The 22612-nt window shown below is 40.2% G+C and overlaps 1 protein-coding gene across 1 annotated transcript; it reads left to right on the top strand.

Annotated features, from left to right (window-relative positions):
- The first annotated feature begins 7609 nt into the window (after positions 1–7609).
- On the top strand, positions 7610–8359 carry LOC110723336. Its single transcript, XM_021902687.1, has one exon. It carries the CDS (start codon positions 7610–7612, stop codon positions 8357–8359), a length of 750 nt encoding a protein of 249 aa, XP_021758379.1.
- Positions 8360–22612: the final 14253 nt, after the last annotated feature.

Here is a 22612-nt window from a genome sequence, read left to right as displayed (position 1 = left end):
CAGCCACCATGTGTATGCACGCAACATCAAGTCCCTTGTATGTCTATAGACAGCCGGCCTAGTCCTAGCAACACAGCAAGGAGGCGTCTCTAAAACACATCCGGCTTGGCTGAGTTCAGATGGTCGAAGCATTCGAGAGCAGGCGGCATCTAGGTGTCGTAGCTCAAGCTAGCAGGGGGCACTTGCAACCAAAGAAGCTAGCCATAGTAAAACATGCGGCACATGAAACACAATTATCGTGCTAAGTTCAAATATCATGCTGAGATTTGACGTTGATGCTGGGTACGAGTACATGCCAAGTAGATGCTAAGCTATCCATTCGTCCAACCAAGTGTGTATCCATGTGTTTGAAGAGCCGCATGAAGTGATCATCCAAGCCAAATTTATGAGCCCAAGAGTATATAACTCAACTTGCTAAGTTAGGGAATCCTCATTGCTCTTATTTCAGCCGGCATTCAGTGCTCAGACGCTCAATAAAATCAAATAGTCGGCCACCCTTGTTAATGAAAACAGGCGGCCACAAGTGCTCTTCAAGACTCAAGCCCAGTCCCAGCTAGACTCACCTTAAACAACCGGCACTTGGTTGAAAGGGCATGAGCAAAAGTGGGTCTTCATACTTTTTAAATGGGGACCGAGTCTTATGATCATTTTTGTCTAAATAATGCCAAGCACGCAAATAGCATGCAACCGGCATCATGCGCTAGTCACCTAGCTTCAGCCGGCATTTACATTATGGCTTATAGTATTGTGATGCAATGAACAAAGCCATGATGAAACGACACCTTTGTTCACATGTAAACAGGCGGTAAGGTGGTTAACCTTCGAACTTGGCTAAGCAAGGAAAGCAAGAAAGCCATTTACCGGCAATGGAGCTAGCAATGTTACAAAGCAAGTGGCACATGCTCACTTAAAAGTCAGTGGTTAACTAAAGTGGGCAGCCTTATTGGTTGGATATGAGAAAAACAGAGCAACCTTCGTATTTTGTTAGACAATCCATAATAAGCATGGATGGCCGAGATCATCAAGCAAATCATCATGAGAACAACCGACAATTTCTTGCAAAGTCAGAACCTTTATTGCTCTTATTTTAGTGAACGGATGCGCAATAAAATCTAGCAACTTCTCGTGGACGCTTCAGCTTGGGTAGCCGACACTTCGATGGCACCTTCATTGGTCCTCACAAATAGGCTAGCAGGCGGCAGCTCAAACTCCAACCGGCACATCATGGTAACAGCCGGCCTATAACCAAGCATGATAAATTTTAGAAATTCTTATGGCAACAAGAGTTCTATGGTCACAAGAACAGTCGACATTTAGTGGTCGGATGACTCAATGAAATCAAGTACCACCTCGTAGACGCTTGAACTTTAGTGGCCGGCACTTCAATTTTTGGCATTGATAAATAACACTACATTGGTCCTTATCATTATTATAATTTTCCCTCGAAAAAAAAAAATTGCCTAAGGTTATTAAACCCGGCAGCATAGTCAGTAACCAATTGAAGACCGTCTCCCTTCAGGGATTACCTCCACTTATTTGTGTGACAGTAAGAGAGGCGGCATGAATAGTAGTCGGCCCCCTATACAATGAAGTCTCGTAGCTATGAAAGCAGCCGACTCTCATTAATAACACCATCCATCCTTTATGGAAGGGAACTAGGTGATCCATCTGCTCTAACACTTGAAATGATTTCAATACTTGATACTGATTCAGAGGGGCAGGCCGCCTATACATTTACAGTCGCCTACTCTCCATTGAGTATTTCACTTTATCATCAGAGGGGCATGCCGTCTGTACCTTTACAGTCGGCTACTCTCCATTGAGTATTTTACTCTATCTTCAGAGGGGCATGTCGTCTGTACCTTTACAGTCGGCTACTCTCCATTGAGTATTTTACTTTATCTTTAGAGGGGCATGCCGCCTGTACCTTTACAGTCGGATACTCTCCATTGAATATTTTACTCTATCACCATAGGGGCATGCCGTCTGGACATACAGTCGATTCCAAGACAGACGACCACCCTCCTATACTTAGCTAAAAAATGATGGTGGCCTGGCCGACCCTGTGCCTAAATAGGCAGCTGCCCTCCTCTTACTTAGCATCTGCGTCCACCAAAGGACTAACCAAGGCCACAGGCCGAATGATCAGACCAGGCGCCAAGCCAACTGATCCAATCTTCAAAACTAATACGACCTGTCCCAACATCATAGCAGGCGTCCGACAGCATCCCTCCGGATGAAATTCGTCGCAGAGAGCAGCTCCCTTTTGGGTGGAACATTGCTCTATAAACTAATTACACGGCACCTATACGACTGTCCCCAAGGGCAACCACGTAGCCGTTTTTGAGACAAGGATAACTCTATCACTAACCAAACCAGTGGTAGCAGTTGACATCCGAGTCAGATGACCGCCTGTATTACTTGGGATAAATGCAGGGGGTACCTCTTAAGTTAATAGCCAACAAACATTGGCGAATCAAAAGGTTCAGCCGGCCTCCGCCGCCTGGTACCTTTACTACTCAAGCAGGAGTGACGGCGACTGAGTAACACCAAAGTTAACTCATAGTCACTCTCTCAAACTTAGTATGGAGCCTAAAAGGTATGAGTCGTTCGCCTGTTTTTAGCAAACAGGGGCTCTCAACCACTACTCCTGCTAGGTTAACAACCTTTGAGTTAATAGCCAAGAAAAACTTGGCGAATCAAGGGGACTATCCGGCCCCCGCCGCCTGGTTTCCCTACCACTCAAACAAAATAGGCAGTGATTAACTAACCGCAAGGTTAACCAGTCGCCCTCCTTAGTACGGAACCTAAAAGGTATGAGGAGTCCGCCTGTTTTTTGGTAAACAGAGGTACTCGACCACTATTCTTACTAGGTTGGCTATACTTAAAGCTGTCGTCTGTAACCCAGCAGGCGTAGCTACTTTGGTTGGACGTCCTGTCTAACGCCTGCTTCTATGCAGCCACCAAAGCAGACGACCAGCCATCCCCCAACGAAATAAACTAAGTACCAAACTTAGTATATTGAATCAAAAGAGGCCAATGGCCGAATAATGCTAAACGCTTACCCCTTATGCAATAGTTGACAGTCCACCTGATCAGGGGCTATCTGCATAGTGGGGCAAAGAATCGGCATCTGTCTAGTTCGGCGGCAATCATTATTATGATTGATTAACTTTGAAAATGTCATACCGCCCAAGGTATCAAAATTTTCTAAGTTAATCAAGTCCATCTCCCATTAGAACTAGACAAGATGCCGACCTAGCAAAGCTTCGAGGGTCTAACTTTCGAAAGGAGCAATCCCTCCTGGAAAGAGAAATTACTCCTTCCGAGGGGCAAATGTTTAGGGTAAAAATTACCCATGACAAATGGACCAATCCGGACCTGCCATGTATCCACCACGTGGGCCAATCAGCGTCCGCCATTTGTCACCCTAAGAGGTCCAACATGGACTAATCAGGCCACGCCACGTGGCCTCCCATATGCCAATTAGGCAAAATGGTCACCAAGGCCCAAAGTCCGAGAGAAGCCCAATTTGCCCTAGTTAACCTAAACCTAAAATTGGCACGCTTCGCAAGACTATAAATACTTAATTAATCCTCATTAAAGGGGATTCAACAGAATGACTCTCACCTAGAGAAAACCAAAACACATTGATCACTCCTCCCCTAGAGGAACCAGATCTCCCACCTTTACTTTCCGCATTTATCACTCCTCAAACAAGTACTAACTTGACCGTTGGAGGCGGAGCTCCCACCACAAGGAGTCTCCGTTGTTTTGCAGGTACAGGCGCAAGGATACCAGTCCCGGAATTGTAACTCTCCCGCAGGACATCAGAAAACCCCGAAACAAGTACCGTTGAAGAAAAATGGAAGAAATAAATGATGTTAAATTAAGGAAGTTGAAATTCGACCCATAATATGAAGGAAAATCTAGTCTCAAGGTAGGAGACATAAAAAAGGAGAGAGAAAATGGAAGAAGATAGAGACTGGGTTTGGTGTTCTTATATGAGAGTTGTGAGACTAGTGGGGACAATAATGGAGTAACCAATCGGGTAACGATTTCATGCAAGGTTCTTTTTATTAAATTTATTAAAATTAAAATTAAAATTAAAATTAATAATGATGATTTAAAAAGCACTATGATTTTTTGGTTTTTTGTTTCCATTGATTTATAATACTATATTAGTCGGTATGAAGTCTCACGAAGCCACGATTGTAAGTTCGAATACCCGACCCCCCTAGAATTGGGAAGGGTTGGATGTACGAGGATAATGAAAACTTGATCCTACTTTATTAACCTAATTTAAATGTCGTATAATCAATAAAGATGCTATTAATGAGAATCAAACTTCCAACGAGATATTAAAAGTTTAAATTATGTATTATTATTGGATTGTGATGGATATTGAAGAAAAACTTTAGGGAGAATTGGTTTTATTAATTTTAAATTTGGGTCATTTGCTTTTAATAATTCTAAGTATCGATTATTAAGGGGCGTTTTTTAATCAACAAGCAAAATGACCGGTGACCTGATTAAAAGGTTACTTTTTTAAAAAACAAAAAAGTTTACCACGTGTCAAATGTTAATTGGTAAAAAAAAATAAAAAATAAAAACCAGCCACCTTCATCCTACCGCAGCCCCACACTCTCCCTCCCTTCCTAGCCCCCACCAGAAACCACCATCTCCCTCCCCAACCCCACTGAAAACCACCCCTTCCCTGGAAACTACCTGCAGCTCCACCCCCTTTCCTCGAAACCACCGCAACCCCACCCCTTCTCTTGAAACCACCCACATCCCCACGCCCTTCCCTTAAAGCCACCATTTTCACCCCCTCACTTTCCCTGAAACCACCACAACCCCAACCCCCTTCGTCAAAAACACCACAACCCCACACCCCTTCCCTCGAAACCACCACACCCAAACCTAGGTTCGTTTTCAAGGTGGTTTCAAGTGCCAAAACCACCACATTCGAACTTAGGCTTTAAGGTAGGTTTTGGCTTTTGGGTGGTTGGGGTTGGGTTCTTGGTGGGGCTAGGGGAGGAGGTCGGTTTGTGGTAGGGGGAAGGAGAGGTGGTTTCAGGTGAAGGGCTGAGGAAGGGTGGCGTTGGCGGTGGGGATGGGATAATGGTTTTAATTTCTTTTTTTCTTTTTTTTGATTTTATTTTTTTAACATTCGTTTTTTTTAGATCAACCACGTGCTAACACGTGTCAAAGTAACCTAGTATAGTATGTCATTGACTTTTGTTGATCGATTTGGACCTGTTAGAAGAAAACACCCTCAAAGTTGGGATTATTCAGAAATCGTCGATAGTTGAAATTATTAAAAGTAAATAGGCCAAAGTTGAAATTAATAAAACTAATTTTTCCAAAATTTACATAAATATGCCAATCAATTAATATTCACATTGTAATCAATATTTTTGTCCCAATTTGATTTTTTTCTTAATCTTATGTTATTGTTAATGGATCACTAATGCAATAATTATTCTATCATTTTCATCCATATAGCACCATACATAATATTATTTTAAATAATGTATTATCAATATAATTCACTATATTCATTATTTAATTATTTATGGATTAGTAATTTTAGTATCATCATAAGAAGTTTACTGACTTTTATATGTAGCTGTTTACAACACGTGACCAATTCTCACGGGGGTACTCTATTAGGGTTATAGGGGTTACTTTTTTAGAAATATATAGGGGTTACGTTGTTAATGTTGTAAAAGTTACTTTATTATTTAGGATTAATACCATTTTTTAATCCCAACTTTCACCAATTTAGTTTCATTAATCCCAACTTTGGATTATTCCTCAATAATCCCAACTTTAAGGTGGCCTATCATTCTTCATACTCAACCGGTAACTAAACCTGTTATATCAGGCCACTTGACATGTGACAAGTCGTGATTGGTCTAAAAATTAAAAAAAACAAAAAACAGAGGAAAAAAAACCACAAAATCAGAAAAACCCAGCTAACCTCCCCTCCCCCACCGTCCCACCCTAACTCCACTACCACTGCCCAGTCTGCCGCCCCTCCCCTCGCTGGAACGCCGCGTCTTCACCACCCCTTGCGTCGCCATTTTCCCCCATCCCCGAAACCCCCTCCCATTCCCCTACGCAACCATCATAACCCCAAAATCGCAGCCTCGAAACCCACAATCACAGCCACGAATCTCCAAAATTACTGCCACTAGCCACAAAAACGGAGGTTTCAGGGGAGGTTTAGGTGTTTTCGAGAGTAGGGGAGGGGTTTCAAGGGAGGTTCACGACCGATCGGCGTATAGGTGGCCGGATTTCGTGGCAGGTGTCAATTGAGAGGATAGAAAAAATGAAAAGGGGTTTTGTGTCGAGGCCAATTAGCCGGCGGAAGGAGGGGAAATGGTTGGCGACGATACCGAGAGGTTTTCTTGGGGAAAACCGGCGCATTTGGGCGGTCCGACGGCGTCATCGGGTGGCTGGCCGGTTTCGTGGCTAGCGTCAAGGTTTTCTGATTATTTTTTTTAATTTTTTAAATTTTGGTTTTTTGTAAATATTTTTTTAACCAATTAATTTATGACACATGTCACTTCAACAAAAAAAAAAAAAAAAAAAAAATTAACCCATTCAACCGGTAACTGGTTTTTGGGATTGAAGAATGATAGGCTACCTTAAAGTTGGGATTATTAAGGAATAATCCAAAGTTGGGATTAATGAAACTAAATTGGTAAAATTTGGGATTAAAAAACAGTATTAATCCTATTATTTAAGTGCTACTCAATAAGTATAATTAGGGTTATTATGTCATATATTAGGGGTTACTTACAGAAGTTTTCAATTAATCATTTGTGATAAAAGCTTGTAAGAGGTACAATTCATTTTACGATATTATACAAGTATATGAATTTCTTAATAGTGACTACATATATTCTAATACTCTATCCGTGTTTAAATAATTGAAATGTTTTGACTTTTAGTGCTATTCATCTAATTCACTTTGACTAATGTTTGTGATTTATAAATAAGAATAGATATAGTCTTGTGAGTACACTACTAGTCTACTACATTTTTTATCTTATACATAAAAATATTGTTACATTAGCCTTTACTCGTTCGTTGCATTTGGTCAAAGATGTAGTAGTGGTATTTGTTAGAATTGTCTTAATAAATAGTTTATGTTATGAAATATTTGTGGATATCCATTATCCTCCTTTTATCATTCCGGAATATTCTAGATCTAGGGTTTATTGTTATCTAAGCAAACCCTAGTTATATTGTATGTATATATATCCCCACTCTATGGATTAATAAACTGATCTATTCTCTCTCCATCTCTCATATTTTCTCCTTATTTTATAACACGTTATCAGCACCATTGCTCTAGATTAATTTCAATATCAATTGAAGTATCATAAATTACTGATCTCAAAAGACAATCAAAGTAACTCCCAACATACTCTCAAATTTTTCTCCAATACTATTACCTCTTGATTTCATGAACATCAACCAGAAAAGTAATTTCCCTAACCCCTCTGCCGAAACCACCGTTGCTCTGCCGATACCACAAATCCTTGTTCGTTGGGCTTGTATGTACTCGTTCTTGCACTCTAATTTTAAGTGAATCATGTCAAACCTTGCAAAACTCGAATTTGTTGCTCTTGATATTACAAGAAACAACTATCTGTCTTGGGTGTTAGATGCTGAAATACATTTAGACGCAAATGGACTTGGTGATACTATTAAAGAAAACAATACTGAAACAAGCCAAGATAAGTCTAAAGCTATGATATTCCTTCTCCATCACCTTCATGAAGGCCTTAAGACTGAGTACTTGACTGTTAAAGACCCACAAGTCCTTTGGAGTAATCTAAAGGAAAGGTATGACCACCAGAAAACTGTGATATTACCAAAAGCTCGTTATAACTGGTTGCATTTAAGATTACAAGACTTTAAGTCTGTGAGTGAATACAACTCAGCCATGTTTAGAATTACATCACAATTGAAATTATGTGGAGAGAAAATCACGGATGCAGAAATGTTAGAAAAAACATACTCTACTTTTCATGCAAACGATGTTGTCCTGCAGACACAATACCGTGAAAAGGGTTTTACAAAATATTCTGAATTGATATCTTGTCTCCTTGTGGCTGAGCAAAATAATGAACTATTAATGAAAAATCATGAATCACGCCCAACTGGCTCTACTCCATTCCCTGAAGCGAATGCGACATCCCATAGTGGGAAAGAGCAAAAGGCTAGAGATTACGCCAGCAGTCGTGGTCGAGGTCGTGGTCGCGGCCGCGGACGTGAAAATGACCGTGGTCGAGGTGGTCATTTTAGGAACTCATACTCTCACCAGAAGTGGGACAATTAAGATGGAAATAAGAATGAGAAGGATAAAAATGAAAATATATGCTACCGTTGTGGAGGAAAAGGCCATTGGTCTCGTGTGTGTCGCACACCAAAACATCTAGTAGAACTCTATCAACAATCAGTCAAACAGAAAGGAAAGAAAGTGGAAAGAAATTTGGTGTACGAGGATGGCGAAGGTGATTTTGATTACAGTGATAAAACTCACCTGGAAGCAGCTGATTTCTTTCCTAATCCTAAAGAAAATAATTGAATAAATTATGATCCATTGGCGAATAAACACTATTAGTTAGTTTGCATTTATTATAGATATTTATCGTAGTACTATGATTTTATGCTTTATGGAACATTTTTTTTTGGATATTTTTATGTTTTCGGATATTTCATTATTATTATTATCAGTCATTTATTAATTTAAGTTATTTAGTTTAGTGAATCTTATTTTAGTTCCTTTAATTCTATTAGAAGATTAATTTGAGAATTTTTAGTACAAAGGTTTGTATAATTGGGCAAGAGGAACGAATATGAGTCTTATAAGAATCATTTTACTTTGCTTGATATATGCATTGATAAAAGAATTTATGGCTTAAAAGGTGCAAGAGATTTAAAGGTAGTTGGATTAATTTAATGCCCCCACATGCTAGGATTAGGGGGAGATAGTATTTATTTCATTATTTTATGTAATCTTTGCACATATATAATAAAATATATTGATGGTCAGTTTGGTACATACATTAACTTAAATATTAATGTTTTGACTAATAAAAGTGGCCACATGTTAATTAATATAATTCAAAAATGATACCATCCTAAAGATGGATATGAATAGATGTCATTCCTAAAGCACGCCTAAAGCATGGTAGCCGTAGTCGAGCCCAATAGATTTCAAAGATAAGAATCTTCAAACAGGAAAAGAGCAATTATTGACAATAGCAAATTTGAGGAAGTAATACATTTTGATAGATCTTTATAAGAGATTATATATAATAAAATGAATATGTACCATATTTATATAGGGTACTCTAGAAGAGTATAGAATTATCCAACAAGCTTAGCATGTATCAAGATTATAGTCAAAGCTCCAGCAGAGTATAAAATTTTGGATCAAGTATTAGTTGATTGTCTTGCCGATTACATAAAGAAACACATTTTGGTGTTCTAATATCACATCATATTCATGGCCATGCATAAAGTAATATTAATAAAGTGATCATTAGTGTTGGAATACTGACCAGAGTTCAAATTCAGAGAAGTGATTGGATGTGATAATTAAATTAGGCCATCCGGGTTTAATAATTACCCGTTATGGAAACTTGAAATTTCATTTGATAATGTGCTGACACTTTCTCATGTTAGATATATATAATGAATTGAATGGAAAGACATAACGTTGAGATTGAGCTTTATTTAGATTGTGATTTAATAGTTTGTTTTGAAGAAATTTCAAGAGATTATATGCTAGTTTTGAACAATTTTGCATGTGAACAAGCTAAGTAATAATAAGTGGCTAGAAGCTCACTAAAACAAGTTGTGTGTAGAGAGATTTTGAGTAACAAGATGCTCATTATCAAAATATTTGGAGAATTAGAAGATCTCCATACAGTGGCTTTACAATTTACATGCAAGTGGTTAATCTCTTAATTGGGGCTATTTTATGTCAGCACATAAGAAATAGAAGAAAGAAAAACGTACAACTACACAACACATGTCTCCCCATTGACATTGATCTCCAGAAGAGAACATATTATGGAAATTGTAATAATAAATACATATGTGTTATGCAATGTATATCTAATAAAGAAATGATTTTTCTTTAAAATTGCTCTCTAGAAGAGAAAAAACTTGTTCAATACAAAACTTCTGAGAGATAAATCTTGATTGTAATCCTTACAATGAAATGAATTTTAATGCAAATTTATATACTAAGTTGGTATAGAATTAGACGCCCCTATAAATGAGATATTTTACCAACTTAGGGGGAGAAGAATCGGCAAAAGTTGGAAAATCGAAAAGAATTTGATGATCCCTATAATGATAGTTTGAAAAGTTATATTCCAACTTTTGTCTATATATTATCAAGATATGTTGCACATTTATGATTTGATTTGTATTTAGTTATGACTCATGTTGCATAGCGTTGAAGATACATTTTGGTCATATTATGTGTATACATTGAGATAAAATCTTGCTAATTATACTTGAATCACTACACCTGAAGTGTGGGTTGTATGATCGGTTCCAAAATAAAGATATGATATATGGCAAGATAGTGCAGTTAATACTAATAGCGTAATAGTATTTAAATACCATAGTGTATGAAATACCGTAAAAGTGGTATAGATATCTGAATTATTACAATAGATGGCCTATGATGTAAGAAAGTTATGATGGTACTGATAAGAAATGTATTCAGATATCATAGTAAAATAGCATGCAAAATGTACGTTAAAGGAATTTTATGATACTGGTACACAAGGGAACCGATGAATAATATGCATATGCATAATAGAGTGGACCAGTGAATAAGGGATCTGAAATATATGTCCATTTTGATGTGGACTAGTGAACCGATGAAATATGGATTTTTAAATCCACACTGTACAGTTCTTGCATTATTTTGAGTCCTATGTATGTTTATATGCATGTATAAGTCATAGGTTAACTGATTGTTCATTGAAAATGTCAGTAGTTGTTAGATGCATTACTTATTGTATATTTTGCTTAATATGTTATCATGTTTTATATATCTCATATTGCATGCATTAGTTTCTATACAATATTTGTGGTGTATGTGCATGTTCATTCAAAGTATAGTAAGGCATATTTACAACTTTGATGGAAGATTAGAAAGACATATTTATATTCCAACGGGCTTATAATTATGGTGAAATTATATATGACGCTGATCTAATATTATTTATGAATCATGTAAGAGAAGTTCCCGAAGAACTTATATGCAACATATTTATAGCCCTACAAATTTTATATCTTAAATATTGCAATTATTATCAAACTCTTGAAAAGTTTATGTGACTACATCATTGACTTCTCAACCTGAAATTTGAGCATATGAAAATTAGTGAGATTTGCTTTTGTATTTGCAAGAGAGCCATCGTTTCAATTATGAAACGTCTAAGGAATATCAATGGAATACTTATGCGTGAGAATGCTTTCTTATGGTCTAAAAGAACCATGATTAGCATTTCTAAATACATGTGTTATATTATAATTTAGATGAGATTGAAGAACGACATTAATAATATGAAGTTTTGTCATCAAATTATTCTTAATGAATATTTGATCAAATAATGATCATCGATTTCTATTATTCACGACCTCCAGAAAAAGGTCTAACCGCATAAGTTTAACTTTTAAAGTAACTTTATTCAAACAGATGTTTGGAATGATGTAGAGATAAATACATGTATGGTGAAATGAAGACACTTCACACATTCACTTGAAGACTTGAAGATGCAATTTCAGTTTAGGAGGATCGAAGACCAATGAATGATATTTTACTACATATTAGAAGATATCAAACTATATTGGATTCATTGTTGCGGTACTAGAAGATCTCAGGTTATGTATTCATAGGGAGATGCGCTGCACTCTTTTTCCCTTGACCATGGTTTTGTCCCACATTGGGTTTTCCTGGTAAGGTTTTTAATGAGGCGGCATCTCGAGCGTATTACAAAGAACGTTGTACTCTTTTTCCTTCATTAAGTCTTTATCCCACAGGTTTTTTCCTAATAAGGTTTTAACGAGGCACACTCTTCGATAATGGACATCCAAGGGGGAGTGTTATGAAATATTTGTGGATATCCATTATCCTCCTATATCATTCCGAAATATTCTAGATCTAGGGTTTATTGTTATCTAAGCAAACCTTAGTTATATTGTATGTATATATATCCCCACTCTATGGAATAATAAACTGATCTATTCTCTCTCCATCTCTCATATTTTCTCCTTATTTTATAACAGTTTATTAATATTCATCAATTTTTATAATTATACTTGTTTATAATTAAAGATATCATTAGTTAAAGTTTTGCATTGACATAAACACAACGACTGTACAGAGGAAGAATCAAATAAGCATTGCGTGCATAAATTGCTACAAGTATAATAAAGCGAGGTGAGTTAGGGGGTTGAAATATGCAAATGCCTTCCTATCTCTATGACAAGTAAAATATAATAGTTCACTCCAAAATACTTGTACCAAGTACGAGTATAATTTAAGGTTAGATTAAGAAAAGAATTGGAAACCAACCACTTTAAAGGAAATGGATTTACATTAAGCATTATTGGTTAGTGGAGAATGAAAAGTAATAATTCCATTTAACAAGCCGGTGTAAATGCTGTACAGGAGGAGCCTTAACTAAGTCATAATACCTATTTAAAACTCTTATTAATCATTTTAATGACTTAGATGATGTAACTAATGATGTATTGATTCGACTAATATTATTTATGCTAGTGTGTATGCTGTACAGGGGAAGCGGCGACGATGGCGGTGGAGGTGCGACTGGGTGGCGGTTGGGTGGTGGGGGTAAGGTAAAAGGGTGGTGGCTAGTGTGTGTGTGGTGGTGGAGGGGTGGCTAAGGAAAGGGAATGGAAAAGGCAAGGGGGGTTGGGGAATGAGTTTAGAACAATTTTGGGTAAACCCAAAACTAATGGAGAATGGGAATGACAAAAGATACAAAACAAACACTTACAAAGGGAATCATTCCCATTCCCTTTCTCCATTACAACGAACTAAACGGCCCCTAAAACTTAACCAAATAGAGATGAACATGCTTTTTAGAAAAAGAAAAAAAAAGAAAATAATTACATACTTGAACTACAAGAGTACATAACAAAGTTACGTAGACATCAGTTTTTTAAACGGTAAGTGTTTTGGGTAAAAATACCAAAGACCACGTGGCCCAATAGAATGGTGACACGTGTCACCTAAAAAAGAGGTTCACATGAACCAATCCACTGCTGACACGTGGCATCCCCAATAATCAGGAAAAAGGCGACCATCCTGGCCTAATTCCCGAGATAGCCCATCATTCTTAGGCTTTCGTAACCTAGGATGGCTGCGCACATCCAAAGACCGTATAAATAGGGAGATGATCCCACTCCCACCTGGAAACACATTCACAAATATTCCCAAAAAGCAGAGCAATCATTAATTTGCAGGTATTTACTCCTGATCTCGAAATCCAAGAAGATACTTTACTTTCCGCACCTTTTTACTGCGTCCGTGCACGTTCTAACTTAATCGTCGGAGGCGGACCTCCACCAAACCGGAGTCTCCGTTATTTTGCAGGTATAGGCGCTCGGAAATCAATCTTGGAATTGTAACTCTCCCGAGGGACATAGAAAACCCCGAAACATTTTAGCGCCGTCTGTGGCAAGAATACTTCTCAGATGGCTTCACAAGAACTTGTACCGCCTCCTAATGAGAAACGGCCTACGACCGACTTTGAGGTCTATACAAACCAAGACAATGGTGATGAATTCGATGTCGAAACCCATGTGGCCCCCAGACGGGTCACTCAGAACTAGACACACCCGTCCTAAGGAAACAAGGGAACGGGGCAATGATCAAGCTGGTCCAAGCAAGCCATCCGGAAAACCGTCTGGACAACCCCAGGCAGTAGAAGGTGTAGCCCCCATTACTAGAGACGAACTCATCAAATTCATGACAAGTTTCAAAGGGGAAATCAAGGACCTAATCAACAAGAAGACGGCTGGCACCAGCAGGGGTCAGTCGGCTAAGAAACCTTCTCCCTCAGGGAAGAAGAAGCCTGTCAAAGATCGTGTGCCTACTCCTCATCCTAAACCAAAGGCTGGGGACTAGCCTATGGTTGACCTGTCCACAATCCGATTTCCTGAAATAGGGAAGAGGAAGGCCATCCGGCAAGTTCAGCCGGATGGATCAAAGAAGACTTATTTGGATGCCTGGATGTTAATCCAGCAAAGGAAAAGTCAACAGCTGTCTGAGTCAGCTTCAACTTCGACTTGCCCAGACAGCTTCCAGAATACCTCAATGGGGTATTCACAATCAAACCGAGAGAGTCAATCAGGCGGCTTATCCGTCTGTACTTGCCCTCATATTATCCATTTGGCTTTGTATGTGCCTCAGCAGCCATACATACCGTATGGACAACCATACATGCAGCTGACCCTCTTTGGGGGTCAGGTGGCACAGAATGTCCAACCATTGGACTAGAAACTTCGTCTGCTCAAACTTGGGGAACAACCTTCTGCGTTCTCCAAAGAGATAACTGAGGCGGCATAGCTGGCCAAGGTTAAGAATGTGTTGGTAGGTACTTATGATGGTATCACCAACCCAAAAGACCACCTAATGGCTTACACCAACCTCATGTACTTACAGAGGTCTGATGATGCCACCTGGTGGTGCCGATGCTTCCCGGCAACATTGAAGGGCATAGCCCAACGATGGTTTGATAACCTGCTAGCCAGATGCATCAATAGCTTTAAGATGCTTGCGTACTTGTTTGCTTCCAACTTCTCTATGAACATCCCTGCTAGGAAAACAAGTCTGCACTTGGGAGCCATACAACAGGGAGATAGAGAAGGGCTAAGTTCCTACGTCAGGCGGTTCAATTTGATGAGAATTCAGATTCAAGGGCTGTCTGACGAAGTGGCATACACAGACTTCTTTAAAGGTCTGAAGAACGGGTCGACTTTTAAGTTCGACCTCGTTAGATAGAGGGTTGCTACCCTCCAAGAGGCTTTGATGGAGGCAGAAGCCTATATAGGAGACTAAGCTTCGTGCCATCAGTAAGCAGTTGGACCCTAAGACGTCCGATAAAAAAGAGAGTCGACCTACTCAGCCGGCTAAAAAAGAAGAAAGCAAGAAGAGAAAAGAAGTTTGGATGGCAGATGACTTTGATCAGCCATCCTAGAAAAAGAAGAAAGAAAAAGAGTTTAAACCGTACGTTCCCAAGTACGAGTTTAACAAGGAATGCTACTCCATCCTCATGGAGATCAAAGACCGGGTGAATATTGAGAAACCGGCTGCAATGAAAGGTTCCGTAAAAAATCAGAACAAGAACAAATACTTTCATTTCCATGAGGACATATAGCCATGACACCAACGACTGTTATAGCCTCAAACGGTTGTTAAACCGTATGGCTAAAAAAGGGGTGCTGAAGTCTTACATCCTAAAGTCCAAGGTGACCCTACAAACAAACAGTGGACAACCATCCAAAAAGGCAACCCAACTTACTATTAGTTCGGACACTGATGAATAGTCGATCTATATAATAGCAGGCGACTTTGCTGGAGGGGGTCCAACCATCCGGGGCATTAAGGACTACATCAGGCGGTTGGATATCAACTCATTTGATGAGGGCTAGGCGTCAAAAGACACCTTTCCTGAGGTCATTATCACTGAGAAGGACATGGGCAAGATCTGACGGCCACATGATGACCCCATAGTCATCGAATGCAAGGTGGCCAACCAAAGGGTAGGCCGGATCCTTATCGACACTGGCAGCTCCTCTAACCTTATCAGCTATAAGTGCTTGGCAAAGCTCAAGTACAAGCCTACCAGTATGCACAAAGTTTCTCACCCCTTAGTTGGTTTTGGGGGTGGAGTAGTGCATCCAATGGGAAAGATTGACCTACCCATCCGGCTAGGGGAGAAGGGGGAAGGACGCCACATGGTCGTTAAATTCTTGGTTGTTAAAGAGTTGACCGCCTATAATATGATATTGGGCCGTCCAACCATCAACGAATCTAAGGCTGTTATTATTCCATCCCTCATGCTCCTAAAATTTGAGAGGGATGACGGGTCTGTAGGCTCACTGAATGGAGATCAGAAGACAGCACGAGAGTGTTACCTCTCAGACGTCAAGCCTACTGTGGCCGCATCTGGCCAAGGTAAAGAGCCCATAGACCTTGATGAACTCAAGGAAGCCGTGTCTGCTCCCATAGCAGCCGACGAAAAGAGAAAGGTCGACCGGTCGGTGGCCGTAAAAAAAGAGAAGCAATAGCAATCACTGACCGGGGAACGGTCAGATGAACTTCGTCCCCAGCCGGCTGGAGAACATATTAATATCGTTCTAGATGACACACGTCCAGATCGAACTGTTAAGGTGGGGACGGTTGCTTTTTCAAAGCCGGGAGCAGACTTGCACCACCTTCTTAAAGAATTCAAAGACATTTTTGCCTTTGAAGTTGAAGAGATGCCAGGCGTTAGCCTAGATCTAGCTGTTCATAAACTTGTCGTGGATCCCAAAAAGAAGCCGGTTAGGCAAAAGAAAAGGAATCACAGTGTGGAAAGAAGTCAGGCGGCAGCTGTCGAAGTAAAGAAGCTGTTGGATGCTGGGTTCATTCGGCAATGTTACTTCCCGGATTAGGTTGCAAATGTCGTTCTTGTAAAAAAGCCGAATGTTACCTGACGCATGTGTGTTGATTACACAGATCTGAACAAGGCATGTTCGAAGGATAGTTATCCACTTCCAAAGATTGACAGTCTGGTCGACTCTACAGCCGCTCATGCATTGATGAGCTTTATGGACGCTTACTCAGACTTTCATCAGATACCCTTATGGAAGAAAGATCAAGAGAAGACGACATTTGTCATTGACCAAGGGTTATTCTGCTATACTATGATGTCGTTTGGGTTAAAAAATGCGCTTGCTACCTTCCAACGAATGATTAATACAATCTTCATTAATCAACTTGGGAGGAATGTAGAGGCGTACATTGATGACATGATAGTCAAATCCAAGCTACAGACTGATCACCTTGCTGACCTCCGAGAAACCTTCTACACCCTCAGGCGGCATAAGGTCATGCTTAATCCCAAGAAGTGTTTCTTTGGTGTTGAGTCTGGGAAGTTTCTTGGATTTTTGATTGATCAGAGATGGATAGAGGCCAATCCGGAGAAGGTACAGGCGATAATTGACATGAAGTCACCCCGCACTGATAAAGAAGTCCAAAAGTTAACCGGTTGTCTGGAGGCATTGGGGAGATTCCTAATCCAGTCAGGCGACAAGTGCCTCTATTTTTTCCAAGAAATAAAAAAGAAGACTAGATTGAATGGGGGGAGGATGTTGAGGCGGTCTTTTAGAAGTTGAAAGAACACTTGCACTCATTGCCAAGGCTTGTCAGCCCTCTGCCACAGGAGGTGCTTTACATGTATTTGGCCATCTCAAACCATGCCCTCAGTGCTGTTCTCTTAGTTGAGAGAGACAACATACATCTCTCGGTCTATTTCATTAGCCATGTTCTCCGAAATGCTAAACTACGGTACCCTATGATTGAAAAATTTGGCCTTGATCTTTTCATGGCAGTCAAGAAGTTGATACCTTACTTCTTGGCACATCCGGTTGTGATCTACACAGATCAACCCCTCAAGTGGCTACTGACAACTTTGAAGTCATCCGGCAGGATGCTCAAATGGGCTATTGAAATGTAAAGTCTTGAAATCACTTTTGAACCAAGCATGGCAGTGAAGGGTCAGGCGTTTACCGACTTCATTGTCGAAATGACAAGGCTGGCTGAGTCGGAGAATCTTGACCAGGTTTCAAAAGTGAATGTAGATGGGAGCTCTACTACAAACGGCTGTGGTGCAGGGATTATATACTAGTCTCTTGAAGGGGAAAAGTATGAATATGCACTGCGGTTCAAGTTTCAAGCCTCAAATAATGAGGCAGAATATGAGGCCCTGCTAGCCGATATCCACATGTGTAAGGCGGCAGAGGCAAGAAAAGTTGACGTCTGCTCTGAATCACAACTGATTGTTAGCTAATAACATAGTGACTATGAGGCCACCCATCCGGCTATGATCAAATACCTGCAAGCAGTCAAAGAAGAGGTCGGGACACTTGATGAATTTCATCTAAGTCAAGTGCCCAGGTCAGAAAATAATCAGGTGGATGCTCTCTCTAAACTGGCATCATCCACCTCTTGTGACACGCCTAGGTTAGTCTTTTGGGAAGTTATGGAAAAAAGAAGTATTAAACTAGATCCCATTGGAATTCTAGACCAAAGCTCAACCTGAATGGATGGCATCCAGGCTTATTTAGCAGACGACACTCTGCCGGATGCATACTCAGAAGCGGCTGCAATGAAAAAAATTTGTCATAGGCTTTGAGATTCTTAAGGGAGAACTTTTCAAGAAGGGTTATCTCCAGCCTCTATTGGAATGTGTCACCCCAGAAAGGGGGAAAGAGGTTCTAGAGGATCTGCAGTCGGGTTTTTGTGCATCACTAATAGGCAGCAGGACACTAGCAAAAAGGGCCAGGCGGCAAGGCTAATTTTGGCCCACTCTTGAGGCAGATGCCATGGAAATGGTGAAGAAGTGTTACAAGTGTCAAAAATTTGGCAAACTCATACACCGTCTGGCTACTGATCTGACGGCTATTCACAGCCCAATGCCATTCGCCAAATGGGGCATGGACATCCTGAGTCCATATACGCCTGCAACAGGCAGACGGAGGTATATTCTAGTTGCCGTTGATTAATTCACTAAATGGGTAGAAGTAGAGGCGGTCAAAGGCATAAAGACAAAGGATGTCATCTCCTTCACTTGGAGGAATATTATCACCCGGTTTGGGGTACCTATGTCTATGGTCTTTGAAAATGGCCCTCATTTTGAGATGCCTACCCTCAAGAACTGGTTGGGAGATCAAGGGATCTTACATTGCTTTACATCAGTTGGCCGTCCCCAAGCAAACGGCCAGGTTGAAGCCTTCAACAAGCTGATCTCAGACGGTATTAAGAAGAAAAATGAAAGGGCTGCGGTTTATGGGCAGATAAGTTGCCTCATGTCCTATGGGCCATCAGAAGAACTGAAAAAGGGGTAACAGGTGAAACCCTATTTCTCATGACCTACGGCACAAAATCCGCCTTGTCTATTGAGCATTATGAGCCAACTCTTCGAGTCATGCTCTATGACGAAGAGGCTAATTGGGAAGACATGCGGCTAGCATTGGACTCACTCGCAAAGCGCAGGGGCAATGCCGCCTTACGTCATGAGATCTACCATCTGAGAATGACAAGAGCCTACAACAAAAGAGTACACAAACGACCCTTGAAAGTGGGGGACTTTGTGTTACGGAAAATGGAGGCAACCGGTAGGGCCAATGAGCAAGGAAAGTTGACTCCCAATTGGGAAGGCCCCTACCGAATCTTTGAAGAAGTGAGAGGCGGCACCTACCGCCTGGAAACTCCGGACGGCAGGCAGCTAGCCAGAACTTGGAATGTAGATAACTAAAAAAAGTACTACTTCTAAGACTTGTAAATATTTTGTAAATAGAGTTTATCAATGAAAAGATGCTTTAATTTCACGTATTTATTTCTTTTTGTATAAATACCGTCTGTGCAATGAACAAACGGACATGTAAAAATTTACGATTGCTCCAACATGAGTAGATATAAGCTAAGTCCAATATTTAACAGCTATTGATGAGGCCAATGGCCAGAGAATCTTAAAACCATCACCTGCTCCAACATCAGTAGGCAACTAGTGACGCCCATCCGGTGATCCGGGTGAATTCATCGCAGAGAGCATCTCCCATTTGGGTGGCACATTGTGCTATAAACTTAAACACAAATGGCCCTACCGATTGTCTGGATTAAGATAACTGGCAGCCGCTTGCATGATCAATTGAGGCCTGGATAACTTTGTTTACCGCTTGTTTTATACCAATTGGTTACTGGTATCTTGGTTGGATATAACCGGTTGTTGCTCAAAAGCACTACAAACGGTTAAAATTGAAGATCTAAGCTAAGTCAAAACCTTAGCGGCTAAAACATTCCTTGTTTAAAACAACTACACACGCTAATGGCCGTCTGCTACTAAACGTTAATATGTCTGCGCTAAGAGCAAGACTTCCCCAGCCGACAAAGACTAATTAATCCCATGATTCAATCTTAGCCGGTTGACCTGAATAATCTAAGTTGAAACCTTGACGCCATAGCAAAACCATCTGTCATTTCAACTTAGAGTTAAATCCTGAAAATTGATTCAGATACGGTCAATTACTGTCTGACGTTCAATCCCAGTGGACAACTGTCCGCTTGGGTTGGGCCAATCACCAAGCGCACATTCGTCCAGGGGCAAATGCACATGGTGCATCCGGTAAACCGCATGTATTTGGTTACATATCATGATACGTGCATGTTGAAAAAATTGCAAAGATTGAAAAATTAATGCAAATTGCAAAGCTCTGCAAATAGTGGCTTTCCTCTTAAAGTTTGTTCCTTGAATAATTTCTTTGGCGATTGTACTGCTTGATTTTTTTGACTTGTTTAATGAATCAAATGTTCTCTGCAGTGTGCACTTGCTCTGCAATCTTTTAAATTAACCCTACTCATTTAAATCAGCCTTATTTCATTTGTATGAGTCTATATTCTATATAGTGTATAAAAGCTCTTCAATATACTATATTAGTTATCTTTTAAAAATAGGCTCCCTCCTAGTGGACAGATTTAGTTGCCTTGTTTTATTACACAATATTATCTTCTCTGCTATGTATCTACTGATTAGTAGCCAGCAACAATTATCCTATATGTTAAACACTGCCACTTTTGGCATTCTGGGAAAATTATTCTCCAGTCCCCTTTAATTAAATAATGAGTGTGCTTGTTACATTTCATAGAGGCAGTAATAATGTGCTTGTTACATTTCATAGAGGCAGTAGTAGCTTATGGATTCACAACGCTTGCTTTATACTAACGAGTCATTGCTGACAGATCACGCAGAAGGAAGGATGAGAAAGATCTATAGGCTTTGCCTTGTGGGCAGCATATGTTTCTTTCAGAAATATGTGCTCCAGCTTCCAGAACTGAAAGAGTATTTCACCCTTAATTAAAACAAACTTCTTCATTAAGCTTGCAATATTTGGCTAATTAATACCATTTGACCATTCTAATAGATTTGTTCAAACATAAATTGTCATCAACAGCACATATTCTGTTGAAACTCCTTTAGTCTTCTGCTACCACATGATTGATCTTCAGCCTTGTATGATCTCTATTTGTTGATATCTAGGCAAGTAACAAGTGCTATAGTTGACTAGCAGTGTTCTAAAAGGTCCTTGTATATCACAGGCTTACGGTATAAAGAATTTTGATGAGTGACCCTTGACCTTATGCCATGGTTGTATAGTTCATATATTCCACATATATTAGCACCTTGGCTGCAGCAGGAATTGTTTCCATTGACGTGTTTTTATTTATTTTTTATTTTTTTTTATTTTCCTAGTCTTGTTTCTGGTGTTATTTTTCCTCATTTGGTCTTGAGGGGAGGAGGGATTGTATTAGCATTAGCTAGCTCGGAGGTAAATCTAAAAAAGGTTTGAAGTATCTGCATGACTTTTGAAAAAATTTGGGGGTGAATTAAAGGAGCTTGCCCAAAACCCTGCTTGGCCCATGTATTCTTTCAAAACATACAGAGAAAGAACAGGGAGTGGGAACTATTGCAGGTGTTTGGGGTAAAAAACCCTATGCCACGTGGCCTAATATCAACCTGACACGTGTCAGCCCCAGAAGGGCCCAATGGGATCCAATCGGATGCTGACACGTGGCCCTGTAACCCTAATAGGGGGGCAGATCTTCATCTGCTATAGATAGAGGAAACTCCTCATTTATTAGACATTCAGAAACACTCATAAATACAAACACAAAAAATCGAGCAATATTAATTGCAGAATTCTCTCTGAATCAGAGAGAAAACCCACTTACTTTCCGCACTTTTATACATCCGGAGACGTTTTAACTTGATCGTCGGAGGCAGAACTCCACCCAATCAGAGTTTCGTGGTTTTGCAGGTACAGACGGTCGGCGCGCATTCCCAGAATTATAACTCTCCCGAGGGACTCCAAAAACCTCGAAACATCTGGCACCGTCTGTGGGGAGAGTACTTTTGAGATGACATTCGATTCAGTATCGCCTGGTGAGGGCAAGCAGCTTACGGACCAGGATAGTGGTGAAGACTATGAGGTCGACACCTATGTGGCCCCAGGTGGTTCATTTCGAACAAGGCGCACCCGTTATAAAGAAACAAGGGAACGAGGCGAAGACAAAGCTGGTTCGAGCAACCCAGCCGGCAAGCCTGCTGGGCAACCCTTGGCGGCGGAGGGCACAACCCCCGTCACCAGAGACGAGCTCATGAAATTCATGACAAGTTTCAAGGGGGGAATCAAAGACATAATCAAGAAGTCAAACTAGCTCAAACAAGGGTCAGTCGGCCAAGAAGCCTCCTCCTTCCGGGAAGAAGCACAT

The sequence above is a fragment of the Chenopodium quinoa genome, unplaced genomic scaffold (assembly GCF_001683475.1).
Source record: "Chenopodium quinoa cultivar QQ74 unplaced genomic scaffold, ASM168347v1, whole genome shotgun sequence".
NCBI classification, from domain to species: Eukaryota; Viridiplantae; Streptophyta; class Magnoliopsida; order Caryophyllales; family Amaranthaceae; genus Chenopodium; species Chenopodium quinoa.
This window is presented reverse-complemented; position numbering and strand designations above follow the sequence as displayed.